At 42.7% G+C, this 17,480-nt stretch overlaps 1 protein-coding gene across 3 annotated transcripts in view; it reads right to left on the bottom strand.

The window, feature by feature from the left end:
- CNTN5 (contactin 5) overlaps nucleotides 1-17,480 on the bottom strand; it is a 2,213,095-nt gene that overhangs the window by 494,587 nt on the left and 1,701,028 nt on the right. For all 3 annotated transcript variants that reach the window (XM_073613049.1, XM_073613051.1, XM_073613050.1), the window contains one exon: nucleotides 6,692-6,794. In XM_073613049.1, coding sequence (XP_073469150.1) covers nucleotides 6,692-6,794 — 103 coding nt within the window. The remainder of the gene's footprint in view (nucleotides 1-6,691; nucleotides 6,795-17,480) is intronic.

Here is a 17,480-nt window from a genome sequence, read left to right as displayed (position 1 = left end):
AATCGGGGGGCTTCAGTAACCAAAACTGCAGTGTTTATCCTCATGACACAACACAGGAAGCACCTCCATGGTTAACAGAGGACAGAATTAAAATTAGACCTGAGAAACTTAACATTAATAAATCACCAGGACCAGATGGCTTGCATCCGAGGGTACTTAGGGAACTCAGTCAAGTGATTGCCAGACCGTTGTTCCTAATTTTTACAGATAGTCTACTGACTGGAATGGTACCAGCTGATTGGAGAAAAGCCAATGTAGCACCAATATTTAAAAAGGGCCCAAAATACATCCCTGGGAATTACAGACAGTTAGCCTAACAATCAATAGTATGTAAACTCTTGGAGGGGATGATAAGGGACTATATACAAGATTTTAGTAATAAGAACGATATCATTAGCAGTAATCAGCATGGATTCATGAGGAATCATTCTTGCCAAACCAATCTACTAACCTTCTATGAGGAGGTGAGTTGCCATCTAGATAAAGGAAGGCCCGTAGACATGGTGTATCTGGATTTTGCAAAAGCATTTGACACAGTTCCCCATAAACGTTTACTGTATAAAATAAGGTCCGTTGTCATGGACCATAGGGTGAGTACATGGATTGAAAACTGGCTACTAGGGCGAGTTCAGAGGGTGGTGATAAATGGGGAGTACTCGGAATGGTCAGGGGTGGGTAGTGAGGTTCTGTGCTGGGACCGATCCTATTTAATTTGTTCATAAACGACCTGGTGGATGGGATAAACAGTTCAATCTCTGTATTTGCAGACGATACTAAGGTAAGCCGGGCAATAACTTCTCTGCAGAATGTGGAAACCTTGCAAAAAGATTTGAACAAATTAATGGGGTGGGCAACTACATGGCAAATGAGGTTCAATGTAGAAAAATGTATAATAATGCATTTGGGATGCAAAAATATGAATGCAATCTATACACTGGGGGGAGAACCTCTAGGGGAATCCAGGATGGAAAAGGACCTGGGGGTCCTAGTAGATGATAGGCTCAGCAATGGCATGCAATGCCAAGCTGCTGCTAACAAAGCAAACAGAATATTGGCATGCATTAAAAAGGGGATTAACGATAATTCTCCCGCTCTACAAGACTCTGGTCCGGCCGCACCTAGAGTATGCTGTCCAGTTCTGGGCACCAGTCCTCAGGAAGGATGTACTGGAAATGGAGCGAGTACAAAGAAGGGCAACAAAGCTAATAAAGGGTCTGGAGGATCTTAGTTATGAGGAAAGGTTGCGAGCACTGAACTTATTCTCTCTGGAGAAGAGACGCTTGAGAGGGGATATGAATTCAATATACAAATACCGTACTGGTGACCCCACAATAGAAATAAAACTTTTTTGCAAAAGAGAGTTTAACAAGACTCGTGGCCACTCATTAAAATTAGAAGAAAAGAGGTTTAACCTTAAACTACGTAGAGGGTTCTTTACTGCAAGAGCGGCAAGGATGTGGAATTCCCTTACACAGGTGGTGGTCTCAGCGGGGAGCATCAATAGCTTCAAGAAACTATTAGATAAGCACCTGAATGACCGCAACATACAGGGATATACAATGTAATACTGACACATAATCACACACATAGGTTGGACTTGATGGACTTGGATCTTTTTTCAACCTCACCTACTATGTAACTATGTAACTATATATGCTTGCTGGTTCATATCTGACATGAATCAAGTCAGAGCAATGACAGGATAGTGATAGAAATCAAATTACTGGCTACTGGTATTTAAAATGTACCTTCCAATTTGTAGTGAAGAGCCAAGTAGGGAAGGTAGGCTGTGCCTTTATTATTTTCCGGGTATGAAAAGTTTAACGCGTTTTCAAACTGTGATGATTAAAAGGACCCTGACATATAAGAATCATGGAGGCTGACATTTCTGATTGCTCCTTTTGCTGGTTCACTGGGTGTCATACTTTTCCCTTTTCGTAGCAATTTTGTTTAATGCACAAATTTATACTTCTAGTCAGTTCCCAGCATCTGCGATATGCATGAGTTACATCATCAGTGGCTGCCTAATGCCCAAAGATGCCAGTAAATAAATGTAGAATCTGCCCTAAACTGTAAAAGATTGAGCAGCTAGCTATAAATTATAATACCAATCCAAAATAAATACAAGCAAAAAAAGCAGAGCTACAAATCATAAGTATATAAATTATCAACAATGACAATTATAAAGTGCAAAAAGTGCAATATGATTAATCAAATAAACCAACTTCTCATGTTGTAAAGTGCAAATAATAAGTGCAAAATTGTAAATTAAAGTGCATAAATTCATGTGTAAAAAATTCATACAAGTAAAAGCTTGGATTGTAAGCATAATTCATTCCGGAAACATGCTTGTAATCCAAAGCACTTGTATATCAATGCAAATTTCCCCATAAAAAATAATGGAAACTCAAATGATTTGTTCCACAACCATTTATTCAAAGGTCCTTCAGTTTATAGTCCATACAAAAAGATTGTAGCAACGTGACCAGGTTGTGTAACCATAAAATGTCCATTCACAAATGGCAGCCTTCACAAGGGGATTAGAAGAAAAATCCAGCAGGAGCTACAGAGTATAAAAGAGAAGTGAGGCGCCTCTAAGTGTAGCAATATGGTTACATTTAATGAAGGTACAACATTTAGCAACTCACATAGTTGATGATTAAAAGATGCACATCTAAGTATGCAGGCAAATGGGGTAAAGCTGTCCACATAGAACATCCTCCGCAACGCCGGCTCTCACCGCTGTCAGTCTGCAATGGTGACCAGGAAGACTCCCCTACAGTAGAGCGATCTGAAAGTGAGAGTTGACACGCTCGTGGAGCGCAGCGTGGAAGAGATGACGTCAATGGTGGTGCGGGGGATGGTCTATGTGTGCAGCTTTACCCAGAATGTAAGGTAGGTTTTTAAAAATGTATGAAGTTTGTTGCCTCTTCACAGGTGTGCGGAATTTTAAAGCATGTCATAATGCATGGCAGAGGCCCTACAGATTAAAAAAAATAATTAATTTTCCCGAAACTTGTGGCAAAATATAAAATATTCCAAAATGGCTCAAAATGGCTCTCAGCAAATAGCTTGGGGTGTCTACTTTTCAAAATGGGGTAATTTGTGGGAGTTTTCTTGGCATTTCATGGCCTCCGAAACTGTGATAGGTAGTGAGTAGTGAAATAAAAAATATACGCCCTTAGAAATCCTGAAGGCAGTGATTGGTTTTCGGGGTCCTGTATGCGGCTACAAAAAGTCTCAAACATGTGGTATCTCTGTACTCAGGAGAAGCAGCAGAATGTATTTTGGGGTGTAATTCCACATAAACCCATGGCATGTGTGAGCAATATATAATTTCAGTGACAACTTTGTGTAAAAATATATATATATTTTTTCAATTTTCAATCACATGTGACAAAAAAATTAAATATTCAATGGGCTCAACATGCCTTTCAACAAATTCCTTGGGGGTGTCTACTTTCCAAAAAGGGGTAATTTGGAGGGTTTTTGTACTGCCCTGCCATTTTAGCACCTCAAGAAATGACATAGGCAGTCAAAAAATAAAAGCTGCATAAATTCCAGAAAATGTACCCTAGTTTGTAGACGATATAACTTTTGCGCAAACCAATAAATATACGCTTATTGATTTTTTTTTACCCAAGACATGTGGCTGAATAAAAATTTTTCATTCATAGCGCACAAAATAAATATCCCAGAGGTGATCAAATACCACCAAAAGAAAGCTCTATTTGTGGGGAAAAAATAATGCATATTTCATTTGTGTACAGCATTGCATGACCGCACAATTACAAGTTAAAGTAGTGCAGTGCCAAATTGCAAAAAGTGCTCTGGTCATGAAGGGGATAAAACCTTCCGGGGCTGAAGTGGTTAAATTAACTGGTGCTCTTTTTAGCACCATTGGCTGGACAGCAAGTCTAAGGCAGGCATATCAAATTTCTATTTTAGAAGTAGCATGTGGCCCTCTTACTCCTTCTGTACAGCCCTTAGCGATTTAAAGCTAAAAAAAGAAAACAAAAAAACATAAAAAAATGTGTTGGCTATTCTCCAGTAGATAAACTTCATTACATACTTTTCCAGCTAAATACTTTTTGGCCCCTTATTTACAATTACTATTATTACAATTTTCTATTAAATTTAGTTCTGAAGTGCCATAACCTTTTTTCTAAAATTACGTAGGTGCAGGCCTCAGTAGGCAGTTTGGCCGCCTTGAAGATTTTTAGTCCTCTTCATTTTCTTAATTTAATATTTGCATGTCTGATCTGAGAGGACATAAATTAGTAGTAAAATAAAACCATAGAACAAAAAAAATGTTTTTTGATTTGTAATAGAGTGTGGAAGGATTAAAACCCCTATCATATTTCTGCCATGCCCTGTTCCGTGACAATGTTTTATCAGACAAGGTAACTCTCCAACAAAAAATATAGCTGTAGGCCAATACCTGAGGGCATGCTACAACTGTACAGATGTGGAGGATTTCAAGCAGGAAGCAAGGACTTTGAGGGAGAGATTCCAGATGAGAGTTTATAGTAATAAATGGCTTACAGAAGCCTATAATAGGGCTAAGGATAATGAACGAGAATCCCTCATATTCAAACTCAATGAGGGACAGAAAAGGGAACACAGTTTCACTAGGCTGAGTCTACAGTACACCCAGAAGGTAAGGAAGGTAAGGGACATTTGTTCCTCACACTGGCACCTCTTGAGGGAGGATGCCTCTGTGAGCAAGTTTGTCTCAAGCAATCCAAAATTAGTGTTTAGGAGGGCTCGCTCACTGAGTGACCCCCTGGTACACAGCGGCATTTCTTGGAAACCTCCACACAACCTTGACAGAACAGGCATGACCCAGTGTGGAAGCTGCGAGTACTGCCCCTATATGGTAGAGGGCGATACTCTACAGCTAACTATGGGTAGACTTTGGAAATGCAAGCAAAAAGCTAACTGTAATACCATGAGGGTAGTGTATGTGATCTTATGTTCTTGTAATTCATTTTACATCTGTAAAACAATAAGACCAGTACACAAACGCTTTCAAGAGCACAGGGATCCCAGCTGTCTTAAATGCTGGGTTCTGGAGGTGGTTCCCCAGGTCAGTAGAGGGGGTAACTTTGACCAGTTGGTCCTGCAGCATGAAGCTAGATGGATATGGGAGCTGGAAGCTACTAAGACACCTGGTATTAACGACAGCCTTAGTTTTGTTCCCTTTCTAAAAGATACATAATTATTAACAATTTAACCTTATCATTCTTTAATTACATTATTGTTTTAGGCTGACTTATCAAATTGTCCTCCTTACTTTTGTTGTCGTATCATGGCTACCAGGATGATCTCATTGTGCTGTGTGCGTGGTGATGCAATGACGCCGCTTAGTATGTGCAATGGCACATGCGCATCAGCGCACACGCGTTGACCAATGCGCATACCTGGCATGCGAGAATGCTTTGGCAGACATTTTTAGCCCAATTGGAACACATGGTGACAGACCTTACACCCAACAGCCTCTAAAGCAGCTGGCTGAGACAGGCGAAACCGGTCAGGATTATGCCAGAGTCTCAGCTTCTCACTGTGACCAACCAGTGACCTGTACAGGATGGGATTGCTCTAGGATGGATGTTACATCCACTGGCTCTGAAATTACCACAGACAACAGGATCTGATAAGTATTACTGTATACATGCTTCTTGTGGATGCTGGGACATTGACCATGATCTAACTATAGGATTTACAAGAACTTCCTATGCTATACTTTTGGAAATGTGCAGTGGAGTCCCCAGAAGATTGATTTTTGGATACGTTTTTCTCTACAGTTATAGTACTTTACTCACAGTGCGAGGGAGGACTGCAAAGTATATTGATATTTCCTGGCTTGGTCATGCAGTCAGGACTTTCTGCTGACCCACAGTGAAAGCTGAACTTCTGTTATACATTTTGATTTATTAACCTCCTCTAGATGACTGTATTACAACTTGAACAACTTTGTTGGATTCCCCTATGAACTATATTCTTCAAACACAGTTGTAGAAAAGGAGGGAATGGGGAATTTGGATGCAAACTTGGCACTGTCCTTCCAAAAATGGAACAGTTGGCAAATATGCTAATTGCACACTTTCTTTGCCTTCACAAATGTCTATTACTGAGACCTTACAGTGTCTGAATATCTTATGCTGGGACTTTTTTTTACCTCCAGGCTACACAATTTGAGGACAAAGAGGGAGGTCACACAGGACAGTAGAGAAGAGTATCGTCACAAGCTGTCCAGACAAAAGTCAAGGGGCACAGAGGAAGTGCCAAGGGCAACAAATATCTTTACGATGGGAGATCCTGGTATAATTACTCATACTTTTCCTCAGGGTTGCATTTACCTAACAACACGCACAGCATTTTGTTTGAAATCAACACTGTGTTAACCAGAATTTTTCTGTAATGTTGTCTGAACAGCCCAAAAAAATGCTGGGTATATTTTGCAGAAGAAGACATAAATATTTCATAAAATAAGGAATATGGAGAAATGTTGTGAATTGTAAGTTTTATAGCAGCTAGCAGTCAAAGTGCATTTTTTCAGGTTTAGCTCCTTAGGACTAAGGCTAAAATAAAGTGATAAATAAAGATTACAACTAGATGGCCAAGTGCAAATAAAACACAACAGCTTCTAATAAACAACTGCTACTTATTTGAGGAAATCTGCACTTACTTGCCAAGCGCAAAGCACTCCATCTGAACAGTGGTTCCCTTAGCTGCAGTAAAAGTGAATGGAAAGTGCACCTCAATTTTTGGTTCATATTCCCCCATCACACCTGGGAAATAGAAAAAAGACTTAGAAATAACAGGGATATCACTTCTTTGCATAGAAGATTTTTATCATGTGAATCACTTCCATAAAGAAGACCAGATGTGAGAGTAATAAGGATGATCTTGAGTTTAAACGCAGCATATTAGTTTTGCTTAAACCACAACTCTAGGAATTTGCAAAAAAATCACCCTTGTAGTGGGGTTCCCCTGCACGGTAAGGGTTAAATGCTTGACTCTTAAATCATACCAAGCTCTTTTCCAAGCATGCAACCAGGAACGAGCAGGGGGAGGACAAAAGGCCTCTGCACCCATCAACTCTAAACCATACTAGACCAACATGAGTTTGTTATCCCTGGTTAACTCATATCTCAAAAATGTAAAAGCAAATAAAAATACAGACACGCTTAAAACATCCCTTTATTAAAAATGTCCCCAATACTGTCCCCCAATGTAGATCTAAGGTCATGTCATCCACAGTGGCGTCACTAGGGTGGGGCCAGAGGGGGCCATGGCTCAACCAACATTATGCTGTGCCCCTATAATTAAAACACCTTCTTTTGTGTAGCGAATGCTGATGCCGGGTGCCAACCCCCTCTCGCATATTCCATCAGCCGCTGCTGCCACAGGACACACACAGGGCAATGGCCGTGGCACTGGAACTGACAGGCTCTGTGAAGGGAATGACACAGGCAGAGCAGCAGCTGTGGGGGAATTCCACTCCTCCTTCTCTTCCTCGAGCCGAGCATTCACCCGGCCCAGCAATGCCCGCTCCTATTGGCCACATTCAGGGCCAATGGCAAACTAAAAGCTAAATAGAGGATTATGGGACATGTAGTCCCAGGTACCAGTGGGCCCAGAACGATTCCCTGGGAGTGAACTGCAACCCCCAGCATACTGAGCGGGAAGAGGAGGAGGGGAGAGAGGACTGGGAGAGGAGACCACAAGACTGTTGGGTGGAGGGAGCCAGAGAGAAAGTGCCAGTGAACTGATTCTATTATATATCCCCCAAGGTAAGAACTTACCTCCTGGTGGGGTGAGCGATGGGGATGGGGGGACTGGGGATGAAGGCTTCCATAGAGGGACAGGACCTTATCACTGGTGTGACTGTGTAACCCCTCCACCTGGCTGCTCCACTCTGTCCTCCCCCACCTGGCTGCTCCACCCTGTCCCCCTTACACCTGGCTGCTCCACTCTGTCCTCCCCCCACCAGGCTGCTCCACTCTGTCCTCCCCCACTCCTGGCTACTCCACTCTGTCCTCCCCACCTGGCTGCTCCACTCTGTCCTCCCCCCACCTGGCTGCTCCACGCTGTCCTCCCCTCCACCTGGCTGCTCCACCCTGTCCTTCCCCCAACTGGCTGCTCCACTCTATCCTCCCCACCTGGCTTCTCCACTCTGTCCTCCCCCCACCTGGCTGCTCCATTCTGTCTTCCCCTCCACCTGGCTGCTCCACCCAGTCCTCCCCTCCACCTGGCTGCTCCATTCTGTCCTCCCTTCCACCTGGCTGCTCCACCCTGTCCTCCTCCCCACCTGGCAGCTCCACTCTGTTCCCCCAATATGGCTGCTCCGCTCTGTCCTCCCCTCCACCTGGCTGCATCCACCCTGTCCCCCCCCCCCACCTGGCTGCATCCACCCTGTTCCTCCCTCCACCTGGCTGCATCCACCCTGTCCCTCCTCCACCTGGCTGCATTCACCCTGTCCTCTCAACGTGGCTGCAACCACCAATACTTTTTCAAGGCACTGTATATATATATGTGTGTGTGTGTGTGTGTGTGTGTGTGTGTGTGTGTGTGTGTGCGTGTATGTGTGTATATATATAATTGCGTTTTATAGTTGGCCCCCTACTTTTGTCCCTGTGCCCCCCCTAAATATGTAAGCTGGAGACGCGACTGGTCATCCAGCAATGTATATCCCCCCACCCCAATGACCTGCTGGAAAAAACACATTGACCCGCATTGCTGACCCACTGGCTCAGATATTCCCATTGCAAATTACATTTCCCCAGCTAGCAGCTGCATGTAAACAAAGGGATTGGGGATGCTGGCTGACATCATTGACCAAATATGATCAAGATGAACATATTTAATCAATAATGTCAATAATAATCCCAGCTGAAGAGGATTGTTGTGGGGAATTTACTTCATTGGATATTATTTTTTGATCATAGTGGGTTGTGTGTGTGTATTTATGTACTATGTATCAATTATTTGTGAATAGGTAACCAGCTGTACTATGTGACATATTTGGTCAGTGATGTACCACCAACTGTTTTTTTCGTCGGAAATACCTGAAGTTCATAATCAGAATTTGGAAATTTTTTTCCTGTTAGAAACAGAAGTGTGACCAGGGTTTTGGTAAAAGTATTTCACTTCCTAATGGTGAGGTATACCAACAGCCTAAAGGCTCTATGGTGGCTCTATCAGCTGTCATGGCAGGAATGCCATCACGGACCTACCAGCATGATTCTGGAGTAAAATATGCAATCCACGCACAGGGATAACCTACAATTTCTGGGCAGCACATCATCAAGGCCACCTTGTCAACCCCTAAGCTACCACAATGGCTTTCCTTTTATTCCCGTCAGGCAGCCATGAATCATTTGTTTTTTATTTGTTTCCACAAGTCTGTTTTACATTTGATCTCCCATTTTCCAGCACTTCAGCTTCCTATTCTGTCTCATTTCTTCTGCATCTGGAGCATTTCAGAGTTTAAATAGATTATCACGTCTACAACTTGTTTTTGTCCCTGTAGATTTCCGACACAGCAAATTTATCTTACTCTTTTAGATTTGTTTTCCAAACAGAATCTTTCTAGTGCCCGCAGTCTTATTAATCTCTGCCTTTGTAACAAATGTACCCTTTGATAGTCATTCCGCAAATGTCCACGAGAAATGTCACTACCTTCTTCTTTAGAAATGGCTCCATTTGTTATTTAAAATTAGGGGGCCTCCAGCCTAATCAAATTTCTATAATTCATTACTGCTCTGTTCTTTGTTAAAAAAAAAAGTGGATGAAAAGAGAACCAGAGGAGTTGAAAGAAACCATTTAGGGTTTTGGAAGGGAAGAGTATTTTTAAATAGCTTTTGGATTATTTCTCTTAAGTTACTTAAACTCGATTTTACTGACATTCTCATTATGTGAGTAGTTCAATCACAAGGTTTTATAAAAAAGTATTTTTGAAATATAAGCAGATATCATGTGACAAATGGATGTGGTATAAAATGAATGGATTTAGTACTCGGCTAAATCATGATTTGCTGATCTACCGGAAAATGTACATAATCCAGAGCAGATCCTACAAATCATAAAAAGCTGTTGACAGGATTTACCATTTATGCAAATAATCTGGGTAGTCCGAATGGAATCAAAATATATTTTTTAATGCGTTTAAATATTTTCTCTCTTTATTATGTTCAGTACTAAAATATTTGTATCCATTTTTAATTATTTATATATGAAATATTGCATAGGAATATGTCCCATTTACCTATTCTTTGCAGTGCACAGATAGAGTCCTAAGCATGTCTCAGAGCAGCATTGTTCTAAACAGACTGGGAAGAGTCATAAGAGGGACACTCCCACTCCTCCTCTGCTCACGTAGATGGTAACATCTTTACTAATGGACAAACACAGTTTAGTACAGCATCCCCAAACTATAGCCCACTGGCTGCAATACGGCGACCGCTACAATCAAAAGGCCCTGCAGGGTTCTCTCAATGTAAGCAAAAAGTTGAGTTCGGCTACTTTCAGAGTGGTGGTGGTTGCCAAGAGGAGGCTTCCAGCACTCAGAAGATTAACACATACAATATCAGATGAAGCTTTCTCATAGCCACTCCAGTGGTGGTTGCATAGTCTGCGATACCATCAGTCATGATTTCACCAGAAGAGGTGGACCAGAACTCTGCAAGTTAAATGCCACTGAAAACCAATGGTGAGGCTCCATTTCTCTAACTAGCCACCAATAATGCGGCTACATTTTCCTACTGACCACAAACGATGGAGCTACATTCATCTCACTGATTGCCAACGATGGGGTCACATTCCTCCTACTGACCACCAATAACAGGTCCACAATACTCCCACCAACACCAATAATGAGGCTTCATCCCTCCCACTGAGCACAATCAATGGGGCTATAGCCTTCCCACTGGCCACCACTGGTAGGGTTATATTCCTCCTACTGACCATCACTGATGGCACAGCATTTCTCCCGCTGATCAGAACAGAAGTGACAGGGCTATATTCCACCCACTGACTACTAATGACCACTGACAACCAATGATGTCCAAATAAACTTCCCACTAAACGCTGATGCTGTGGCATTTATTACTTCTGTTGATGTCTGGGCATTTTCTTCTCCTACTGACTGCTGGCACATGGGCATTTATTATGTCCACTGGCCAGTGATAAATGAGAATTTATGACCTATATTGGGCACTGACTCCTAAGCATTTAAGTTTTCTGCTAACCACTAACACCAGAGTATTTATTACTGCCGCTGATCACTAACACCAAATTGTCAGCCGGCAGTGAAATGTCCCTTTGTTTAAAATGTTTGAGGACTCCTGGTCTAGTAGAAAGCAGAAGTTAGAAGTTACGAAAACTTGCAATGTATTACTCCCTGTAGAAAATGGTTATCTCTAAAATAAAGCACGTTTTCAAATTACATTTTAAATAACACTGACCAAAATGTATCTTAGTTTTCCTTAAGATTGATAGATGAATCACGCTTTGTCTATACATTGATTAACTGTCCCCCTGTTGAAGAGCAGACTGATTAGCTCATCTCCAATTATCAAACATATCTGAGGTAAATACTGTTCTAATGTTAGACAAATCATTCTTAATTAAAATGGACAGGCTAGAGATGGATACAAATCTAATTTTAATTGTCATTTTTTTGCTACGAAAGAGTGGTTGAAAGTGGTTTAAATTTCCTCACAAATGCCCAGCATCGTCTTTTTTTTCCTTTTGCACAAAAGCCCAAAAAATGTGTAACGACCATTTAGATTTCACTTGGTCAGTGAAATAGACATTCTAGTTGGTGCTATAAATTTGTTTACTTCATCCATTTCTATTTACCTTGTTTAATTAGATCTATATAAGTATGTAGACTGTACATTAATACGGTAAATAGAAATAGATAAAGTAAAAGAGTCCATAGCACCAACTAGAATGTTTATTTCCAGTTCAAGTAATCTGAAATCTAATTGGCCAGGACAGTTTTTTGGGGAATTTTGTGCAAAACCACTGCCCTTTGCATTGCCCTACAGGCAAGGAGCTGATACAAATCTAGTTAAATAAGGTAAATAGGAATAGATAAAGTAAAGGAATCCATAGCACCAACTGGAACTTCCCTTTCACAGAGACAGTGCGTGTTAACTGAAAACTGATTGGTTGGTACAGATTTTTGAATTTTGTGCAAAATCACTGCCTTTTCCATTGCCTTATAGCAAAAAATAAGAAAAGAAAAAAACCTAATGCTGGACGTTTGTGAGGCAATTAAACCACTTTATACCACTCTTTCGTAGCAAACACAACTGAATGAACTAGGACAATGTCAGAAACCATAAATCAGACTGAGACAGAAGTACAGTTAATTCACACTTGTTTAATAATAATAAAAAAAGGTAAACAGAGTAAACGTAGTCAAAACATAGCCAGAGATTAGGAACCGGAATGGATAGTTAGACAAGCCAAAACTTCAGGGAGCCAGAGAACAGCGTAGTAGAACAGCAAGCAGGATCTGGAGTCAGAAGGAATGTCAGCCAAGCAAGTCTTTAACCGAAACACAGGAGAGCGTCTCTAGAGATGTGACCAAAGCGAAGGCAGAGATCATCTGGACTGGATGGCTTAAGTAGGCAGGACTGACAAGCAGGATATCATCAACAGGTGAGTCACTGTGGAGAGATAGGAGCTGGCAATTAGCCGACAGCTGAGCAGCCAGCTCAGAGAAGGAAGGGCTGAGCTCAGCCCTGACAGTACCCCCTCCTCAATTACCCCTCCCCCTCGGAGGACCATCAGGCTTGAGGGGAAAACGTCGATGGAAATCACGGAGGAGGACAGGGGCATGTACGTTTGAGTATGAGACCCAAGAGCATTCTTCCGAACCGTACCCTTTCCAATGCACCAGATACTGTATGCGCCCACGGAACCTACGGAAGTCAACAATGGACTATACTTCATACTCCTCATGGTTCTCAATCTGTACAGAGTGAGGACAAGGCATCAAGGTGGTAAAGTGGTTGCAGACCAAAGGTTTTAATAAGGAGACATGAAATACATTTGAGATACGAATAATAGAAGGAAGGTCTAATGCGTAAGTCACTGAGTTAATCCTGCGAAGAATACGGAAAGGCTCAATAAACCAAGGTGAGAACTTCAGAGGGGGAACACGAAGTCGGAGGTTGCGAGATGACAGCTAGACACTGTCCCCAACCTGGTAGGAAGGCGCAGGCAGGCGTCTGCGGTCAGCATGGAGTCTGTACCTATCATTAGCATATCGCAAAGCCTCCTGGACTTGTGTGCAAGTGGAACGACGACCACAGAGATGCTCCTCTAACGCAGGAATACTCTGCGGAACAAATGAGTCAGGCAACATGGAAGGTTGGAAACCATAGTTCGCCATAAACGCAGACAATCAGGAAGCAGAATTCAAGGTACTATTGTGAGCAAACTCAGCCCACAGTAAGAGTTCTGACTAGTTGTTATGATGGTCAGAAATATAGCAACGTGGAAATTGCTCCAAGGACTGATTGGCTCGTTCTGCGGCCCCATTAGACTGCGGGTGATACGCAGAGGAGAAAGTAAGCTGAATTCCCAACTGTGTACAAAAGGCTCACCAGAACCAGGACACAAACTGACTACCTTTGTCCGAAACAAATACTTCGGGTAGCCCATATTAGCGGAAGATCTCCCGAGCAAAAATGGAAGCCAGTTCCTTAGAAGTGGGCAACTTCTTAAGTGGAATACAATGAGACATTTTCGAGAACCAGTCAACCACCATAAGGATAACTGTGTTGCCTTGGGAGTTGGGTATCTTCACAATGAAATCCATAGACAGGTGGGTCCAGGGTCTCTCTCCATTGGGTAAGTCTGGAACACGGCAGTACGGAGACTCTCTGGGACAAAGCTGCGGTCACAAGGTTTCTCAGGAGGAGCATGGACCTAAGCAGCAAGAATTTTGTCACCCAAAGGAGAAGTGAGACTGGTGCGAACTGTAGCCAGAATATGATGAGGAGGAATCACAGGAACCGGAATCGACTCCATCTTGGAAGTGGAGGAAAATTGTCGTGACAAAGCGTCAGCCCTTACATCCTTAGTACCAGGTAAGAATGAGACAATGTAATTGAAACTAGACAAGAAAAGAACCCATCGCACCCTTCTGGGAGAGAGGCGTTTAGCCTCAGACAAGAATGTGAGATTCTTATGGTCAGTAAGAATGAGAACTGGCACAGTGATACCTTCGAGGAGATGTCTCCATTCTTTCAGGGGTAAAATGATTGCTAACAACTCTCTGTCACCAATCTCGTAATTGCACTCCGCAGGTGACAATTTCTTGGAAAACTAGCCACAAGGATGCATAGAGCTCTCAGAGGTAGGACGTTGAGACAGAAGAGCGCCAACTCCAGTCTCAGAAGCATCAACCTCAAGGATAAAAGGTAATGTAGGATCAAGATGTGCCAACACAGTAGAAACAAAGGCAGCCTTGAGACTCTCAAGGGGCCTTAATGGACTCCGGAGACCAACTCTGTGGGTTACCGTCCTTTGTGGTCATATCAGTCAGGGGCTTGACCAGAGATGATAAGTTACGAATTATCTTCTGATAATAGTTTAAACAGCAGAAAAGAGAAAGGAAAGGGACTTTGTGTGAGGCATGTCACTGAATGGATACCTTGTTCAAATCATTCTTAAAATTATTTATTAATCACAAATCACGTTGTAAAGAGTGTCAATCTGTAATACAGGACACAATGTACTATAATAAACTAGTATGAATATATAGTTGTTATACAAAATAAAATACAACATAATTAGCATTACAGTTACATAAAAACACTCATCCATTCATGAAAAATCAATGAACATGATCAATTGCTCATGGTGAGCCAAACGTGTCTAGGCATCAGTTCTTTGCAACTCAACACACGTTTCATGGCTCATGCCAATCATCAGGAGTAAAATGCTCTGAGATTAAATCAGTAATATCTATAAATATAGGATATCCTTTAAACAGAGAATAATCTATCAAAATAAAGGTATGTAACTTACAATATGGCCCAATGGTGGCGCCCAACCTATGTCCAAGAGAAGACAGGGGACAGGGATGATCATCTCCCCCAGGGCTGAGGTGAGGAGTCCCATCCAGACCAGAGACAGCAGCCAAGTGAAGACCAGGCGACCTTGTCACGACCATGTGAATCTAGTGTATGCTTAACAGTCCACACTGCTCTCCAAGGGTATGAAGATGAAACCATGTGAAATAAAGGTATTAATTAATGGGATAAGCCTTTGCGTGTGAGTGAGTGAAGTACATTGTACATTGTGTCCTGTATTACAGATTGACATTCTTTACAACGTGATTTGTTATTAATAAATAATTTTATAAATGATTTGAACAAGGTATCCATTCAGTGACATGCCTCACACAAAGTCCCATTCCTTTCTCTTTTCTTGGCCTTTGTCAAAGACATCGCTAAAATCGTGGTATTCCTCCGGCAGGGAGGAAAGTGAAGAAGTGCACAGGACCTTGGCTACCTTATGGAAGCATGCATTGTGGCAACCAGGAGAGAACCTCAGCACGGAGCCAATCAAAAGAGAGATTGTGCCTATGCAACCAAGGATAACCAATAACCAGCGTAAACTTAGGTGAAGAAATAACTTGGAATTAGATTATCTCATGGTGAAGAGCCCCTATGGCCATGGACAATGGAACAGTCTCATGAGTCACATGGGCAGGCTTTAGAGGTATCCCATCAAGAGCATCAATGGCAAGTGGAGTGTCATACAGCTGCAGCAGAATCGAGTGCTTCGATACAAAGGCAGCATCAATAATCAAGGCCTGCAGCCCCAGAGTCGATTAGAGCCTGTATCTCGATGGATGACTCAGCCCAAGAAAGGGTAACCAAAACCAGGGGCTTATCCTTCTGGATAACTAGGGAGGAAACAATGCCACCTAAGGTCTGTCTGTGACAGAACCGCAAGGTTCGGGCGTTCCCTGGACGGGTAGGACAAGACTTCAAAAAGTGACCTGTCTGGCCACAATAAAGGCAAATCTCTCCTTCCTCCTAAGGGTTCTCTCATCCGCAGAGAGACGCGTGAAGCCCAAGTGCATGGGTTCATCTTCACTGATCGACTCGGTACCAGGAGGCATGGGAGGTAAGGGAGGCAAGGGCGGGACTGCAAATCTTGGCGACAAATGTACAGGAGGCTTCCGCAAGCGCTCCTTAAAAGAGTCTTTCTCTGAGTCTGGAGTAAATAAGGATGGCAAACGTGATCAACTTCTCCAGCTCAGTGGGTATATCTTCGGCTGCTATCTCAGCCTTGATGGTATCCGAGAGACCATGAGAAAAAGTAGTCATGAGGGCCTCATTGTTCCAAGCAACCTCTGCTGCCAGAGTACGGAATTCAATGGCGTAATCGGCAACAGTTCTCGTACTCTGATGAACATGAGGCACTTGGCAGCAAAAGGGGAGCATGCAGGAAAGTCAAATACCCTTTTAAAAGAAGCCACAAACTCAGGGTAACTCAAGACAACAGGTTTTTGTTTCTCCCATAGAGGGTTTGCCCAGGCCAAGGCTCTCTCAGAAAGCAAAGATATCACGAAACCTACTTTGCTTCTGTCCATGGGAATCACCTAGGGCAGCATCTCAAAGTATATCTCAACCTGGTTGAGAAACCCTCTGCATTGGACTGGATCACCCCCAAATCGCTTGGGAAGTGGAGCGGAAACAGACATACCTCTTATAGAGGTAATACTCGAGGTGGGTGCCTGCACAGAGACTGGAGCAGCAGCAGGGACGGCCTGCAGCACAGGTTGTACTGGTGTAGCCACAGTGGGAGATTCCTGGTGAGCCATGTGACTCAGGAGAGTTTGTAACGCCATGGCAGACTGATCCATGCAGTGATCCTGCTCATCCAATCTGGAAAAAATATTACCAACAAGTGGTTTGAATGCGTCTTCTGAATTCATGGCATTCGCCTACTGTCAGAAACCATGAATCAGACCGAGACAGAAGTACAGTTAAATCACACTTGTTTAATAATAATAATAAAAAAAGGTAAACGTAGTCAAAACATTGCCAGAGTTCAGGAACTGGAACGGACAGTCAGACAAGCCAAAACGTCAAGGAGCCAGAGAACAGCGTAGTAGAACAGCAAGCAGGATCTGGAGCCAGAAGGAATGTCAGCCAAGCAAGTCTTTAACAGGAACACAGGAGAGCATCTCTAGAGATGTGACCAAGGCGAAGGCAGAGATCATCTGGACTGGACGGCTTAAGTAGGCAGGACTTACGAGCAGGATATCATCAACAGCTGATAAACTGTGGAGAGAGATGGGAGCTGGCAATTAGCTATCAGCTGAGCGGCCAGCTCAGAGAAGGAAGGGCTGAGCCCAGCCCTGACAGACAACAGTTGTGATCCTTTCAATCTTGCTCTCCATTGTTCTGATATATTTACAGATTCTCTACTACAGT

This window comes from Aquarana catesbeiana, linkage group LG02 (assembly GCF_042186555.1).
Source record: "Aquarana catesbeiana isolate 2022-GZ linkage group LG02, ASM4218655v1, whole genome shotgun sequence".
In the NCBI taxonomy this organism is placed as follows: Eukaryota; Metazoa; Chordata; class Amphibia; order Anura; family Ranidae; genus Aquarana; species Aquarana catesbeiana.
The sequence above is the reverse complement of the archived record's forward strand: the minus strand, read 5'-3'. Positions and strand labels throughout refer to the sequence as shown.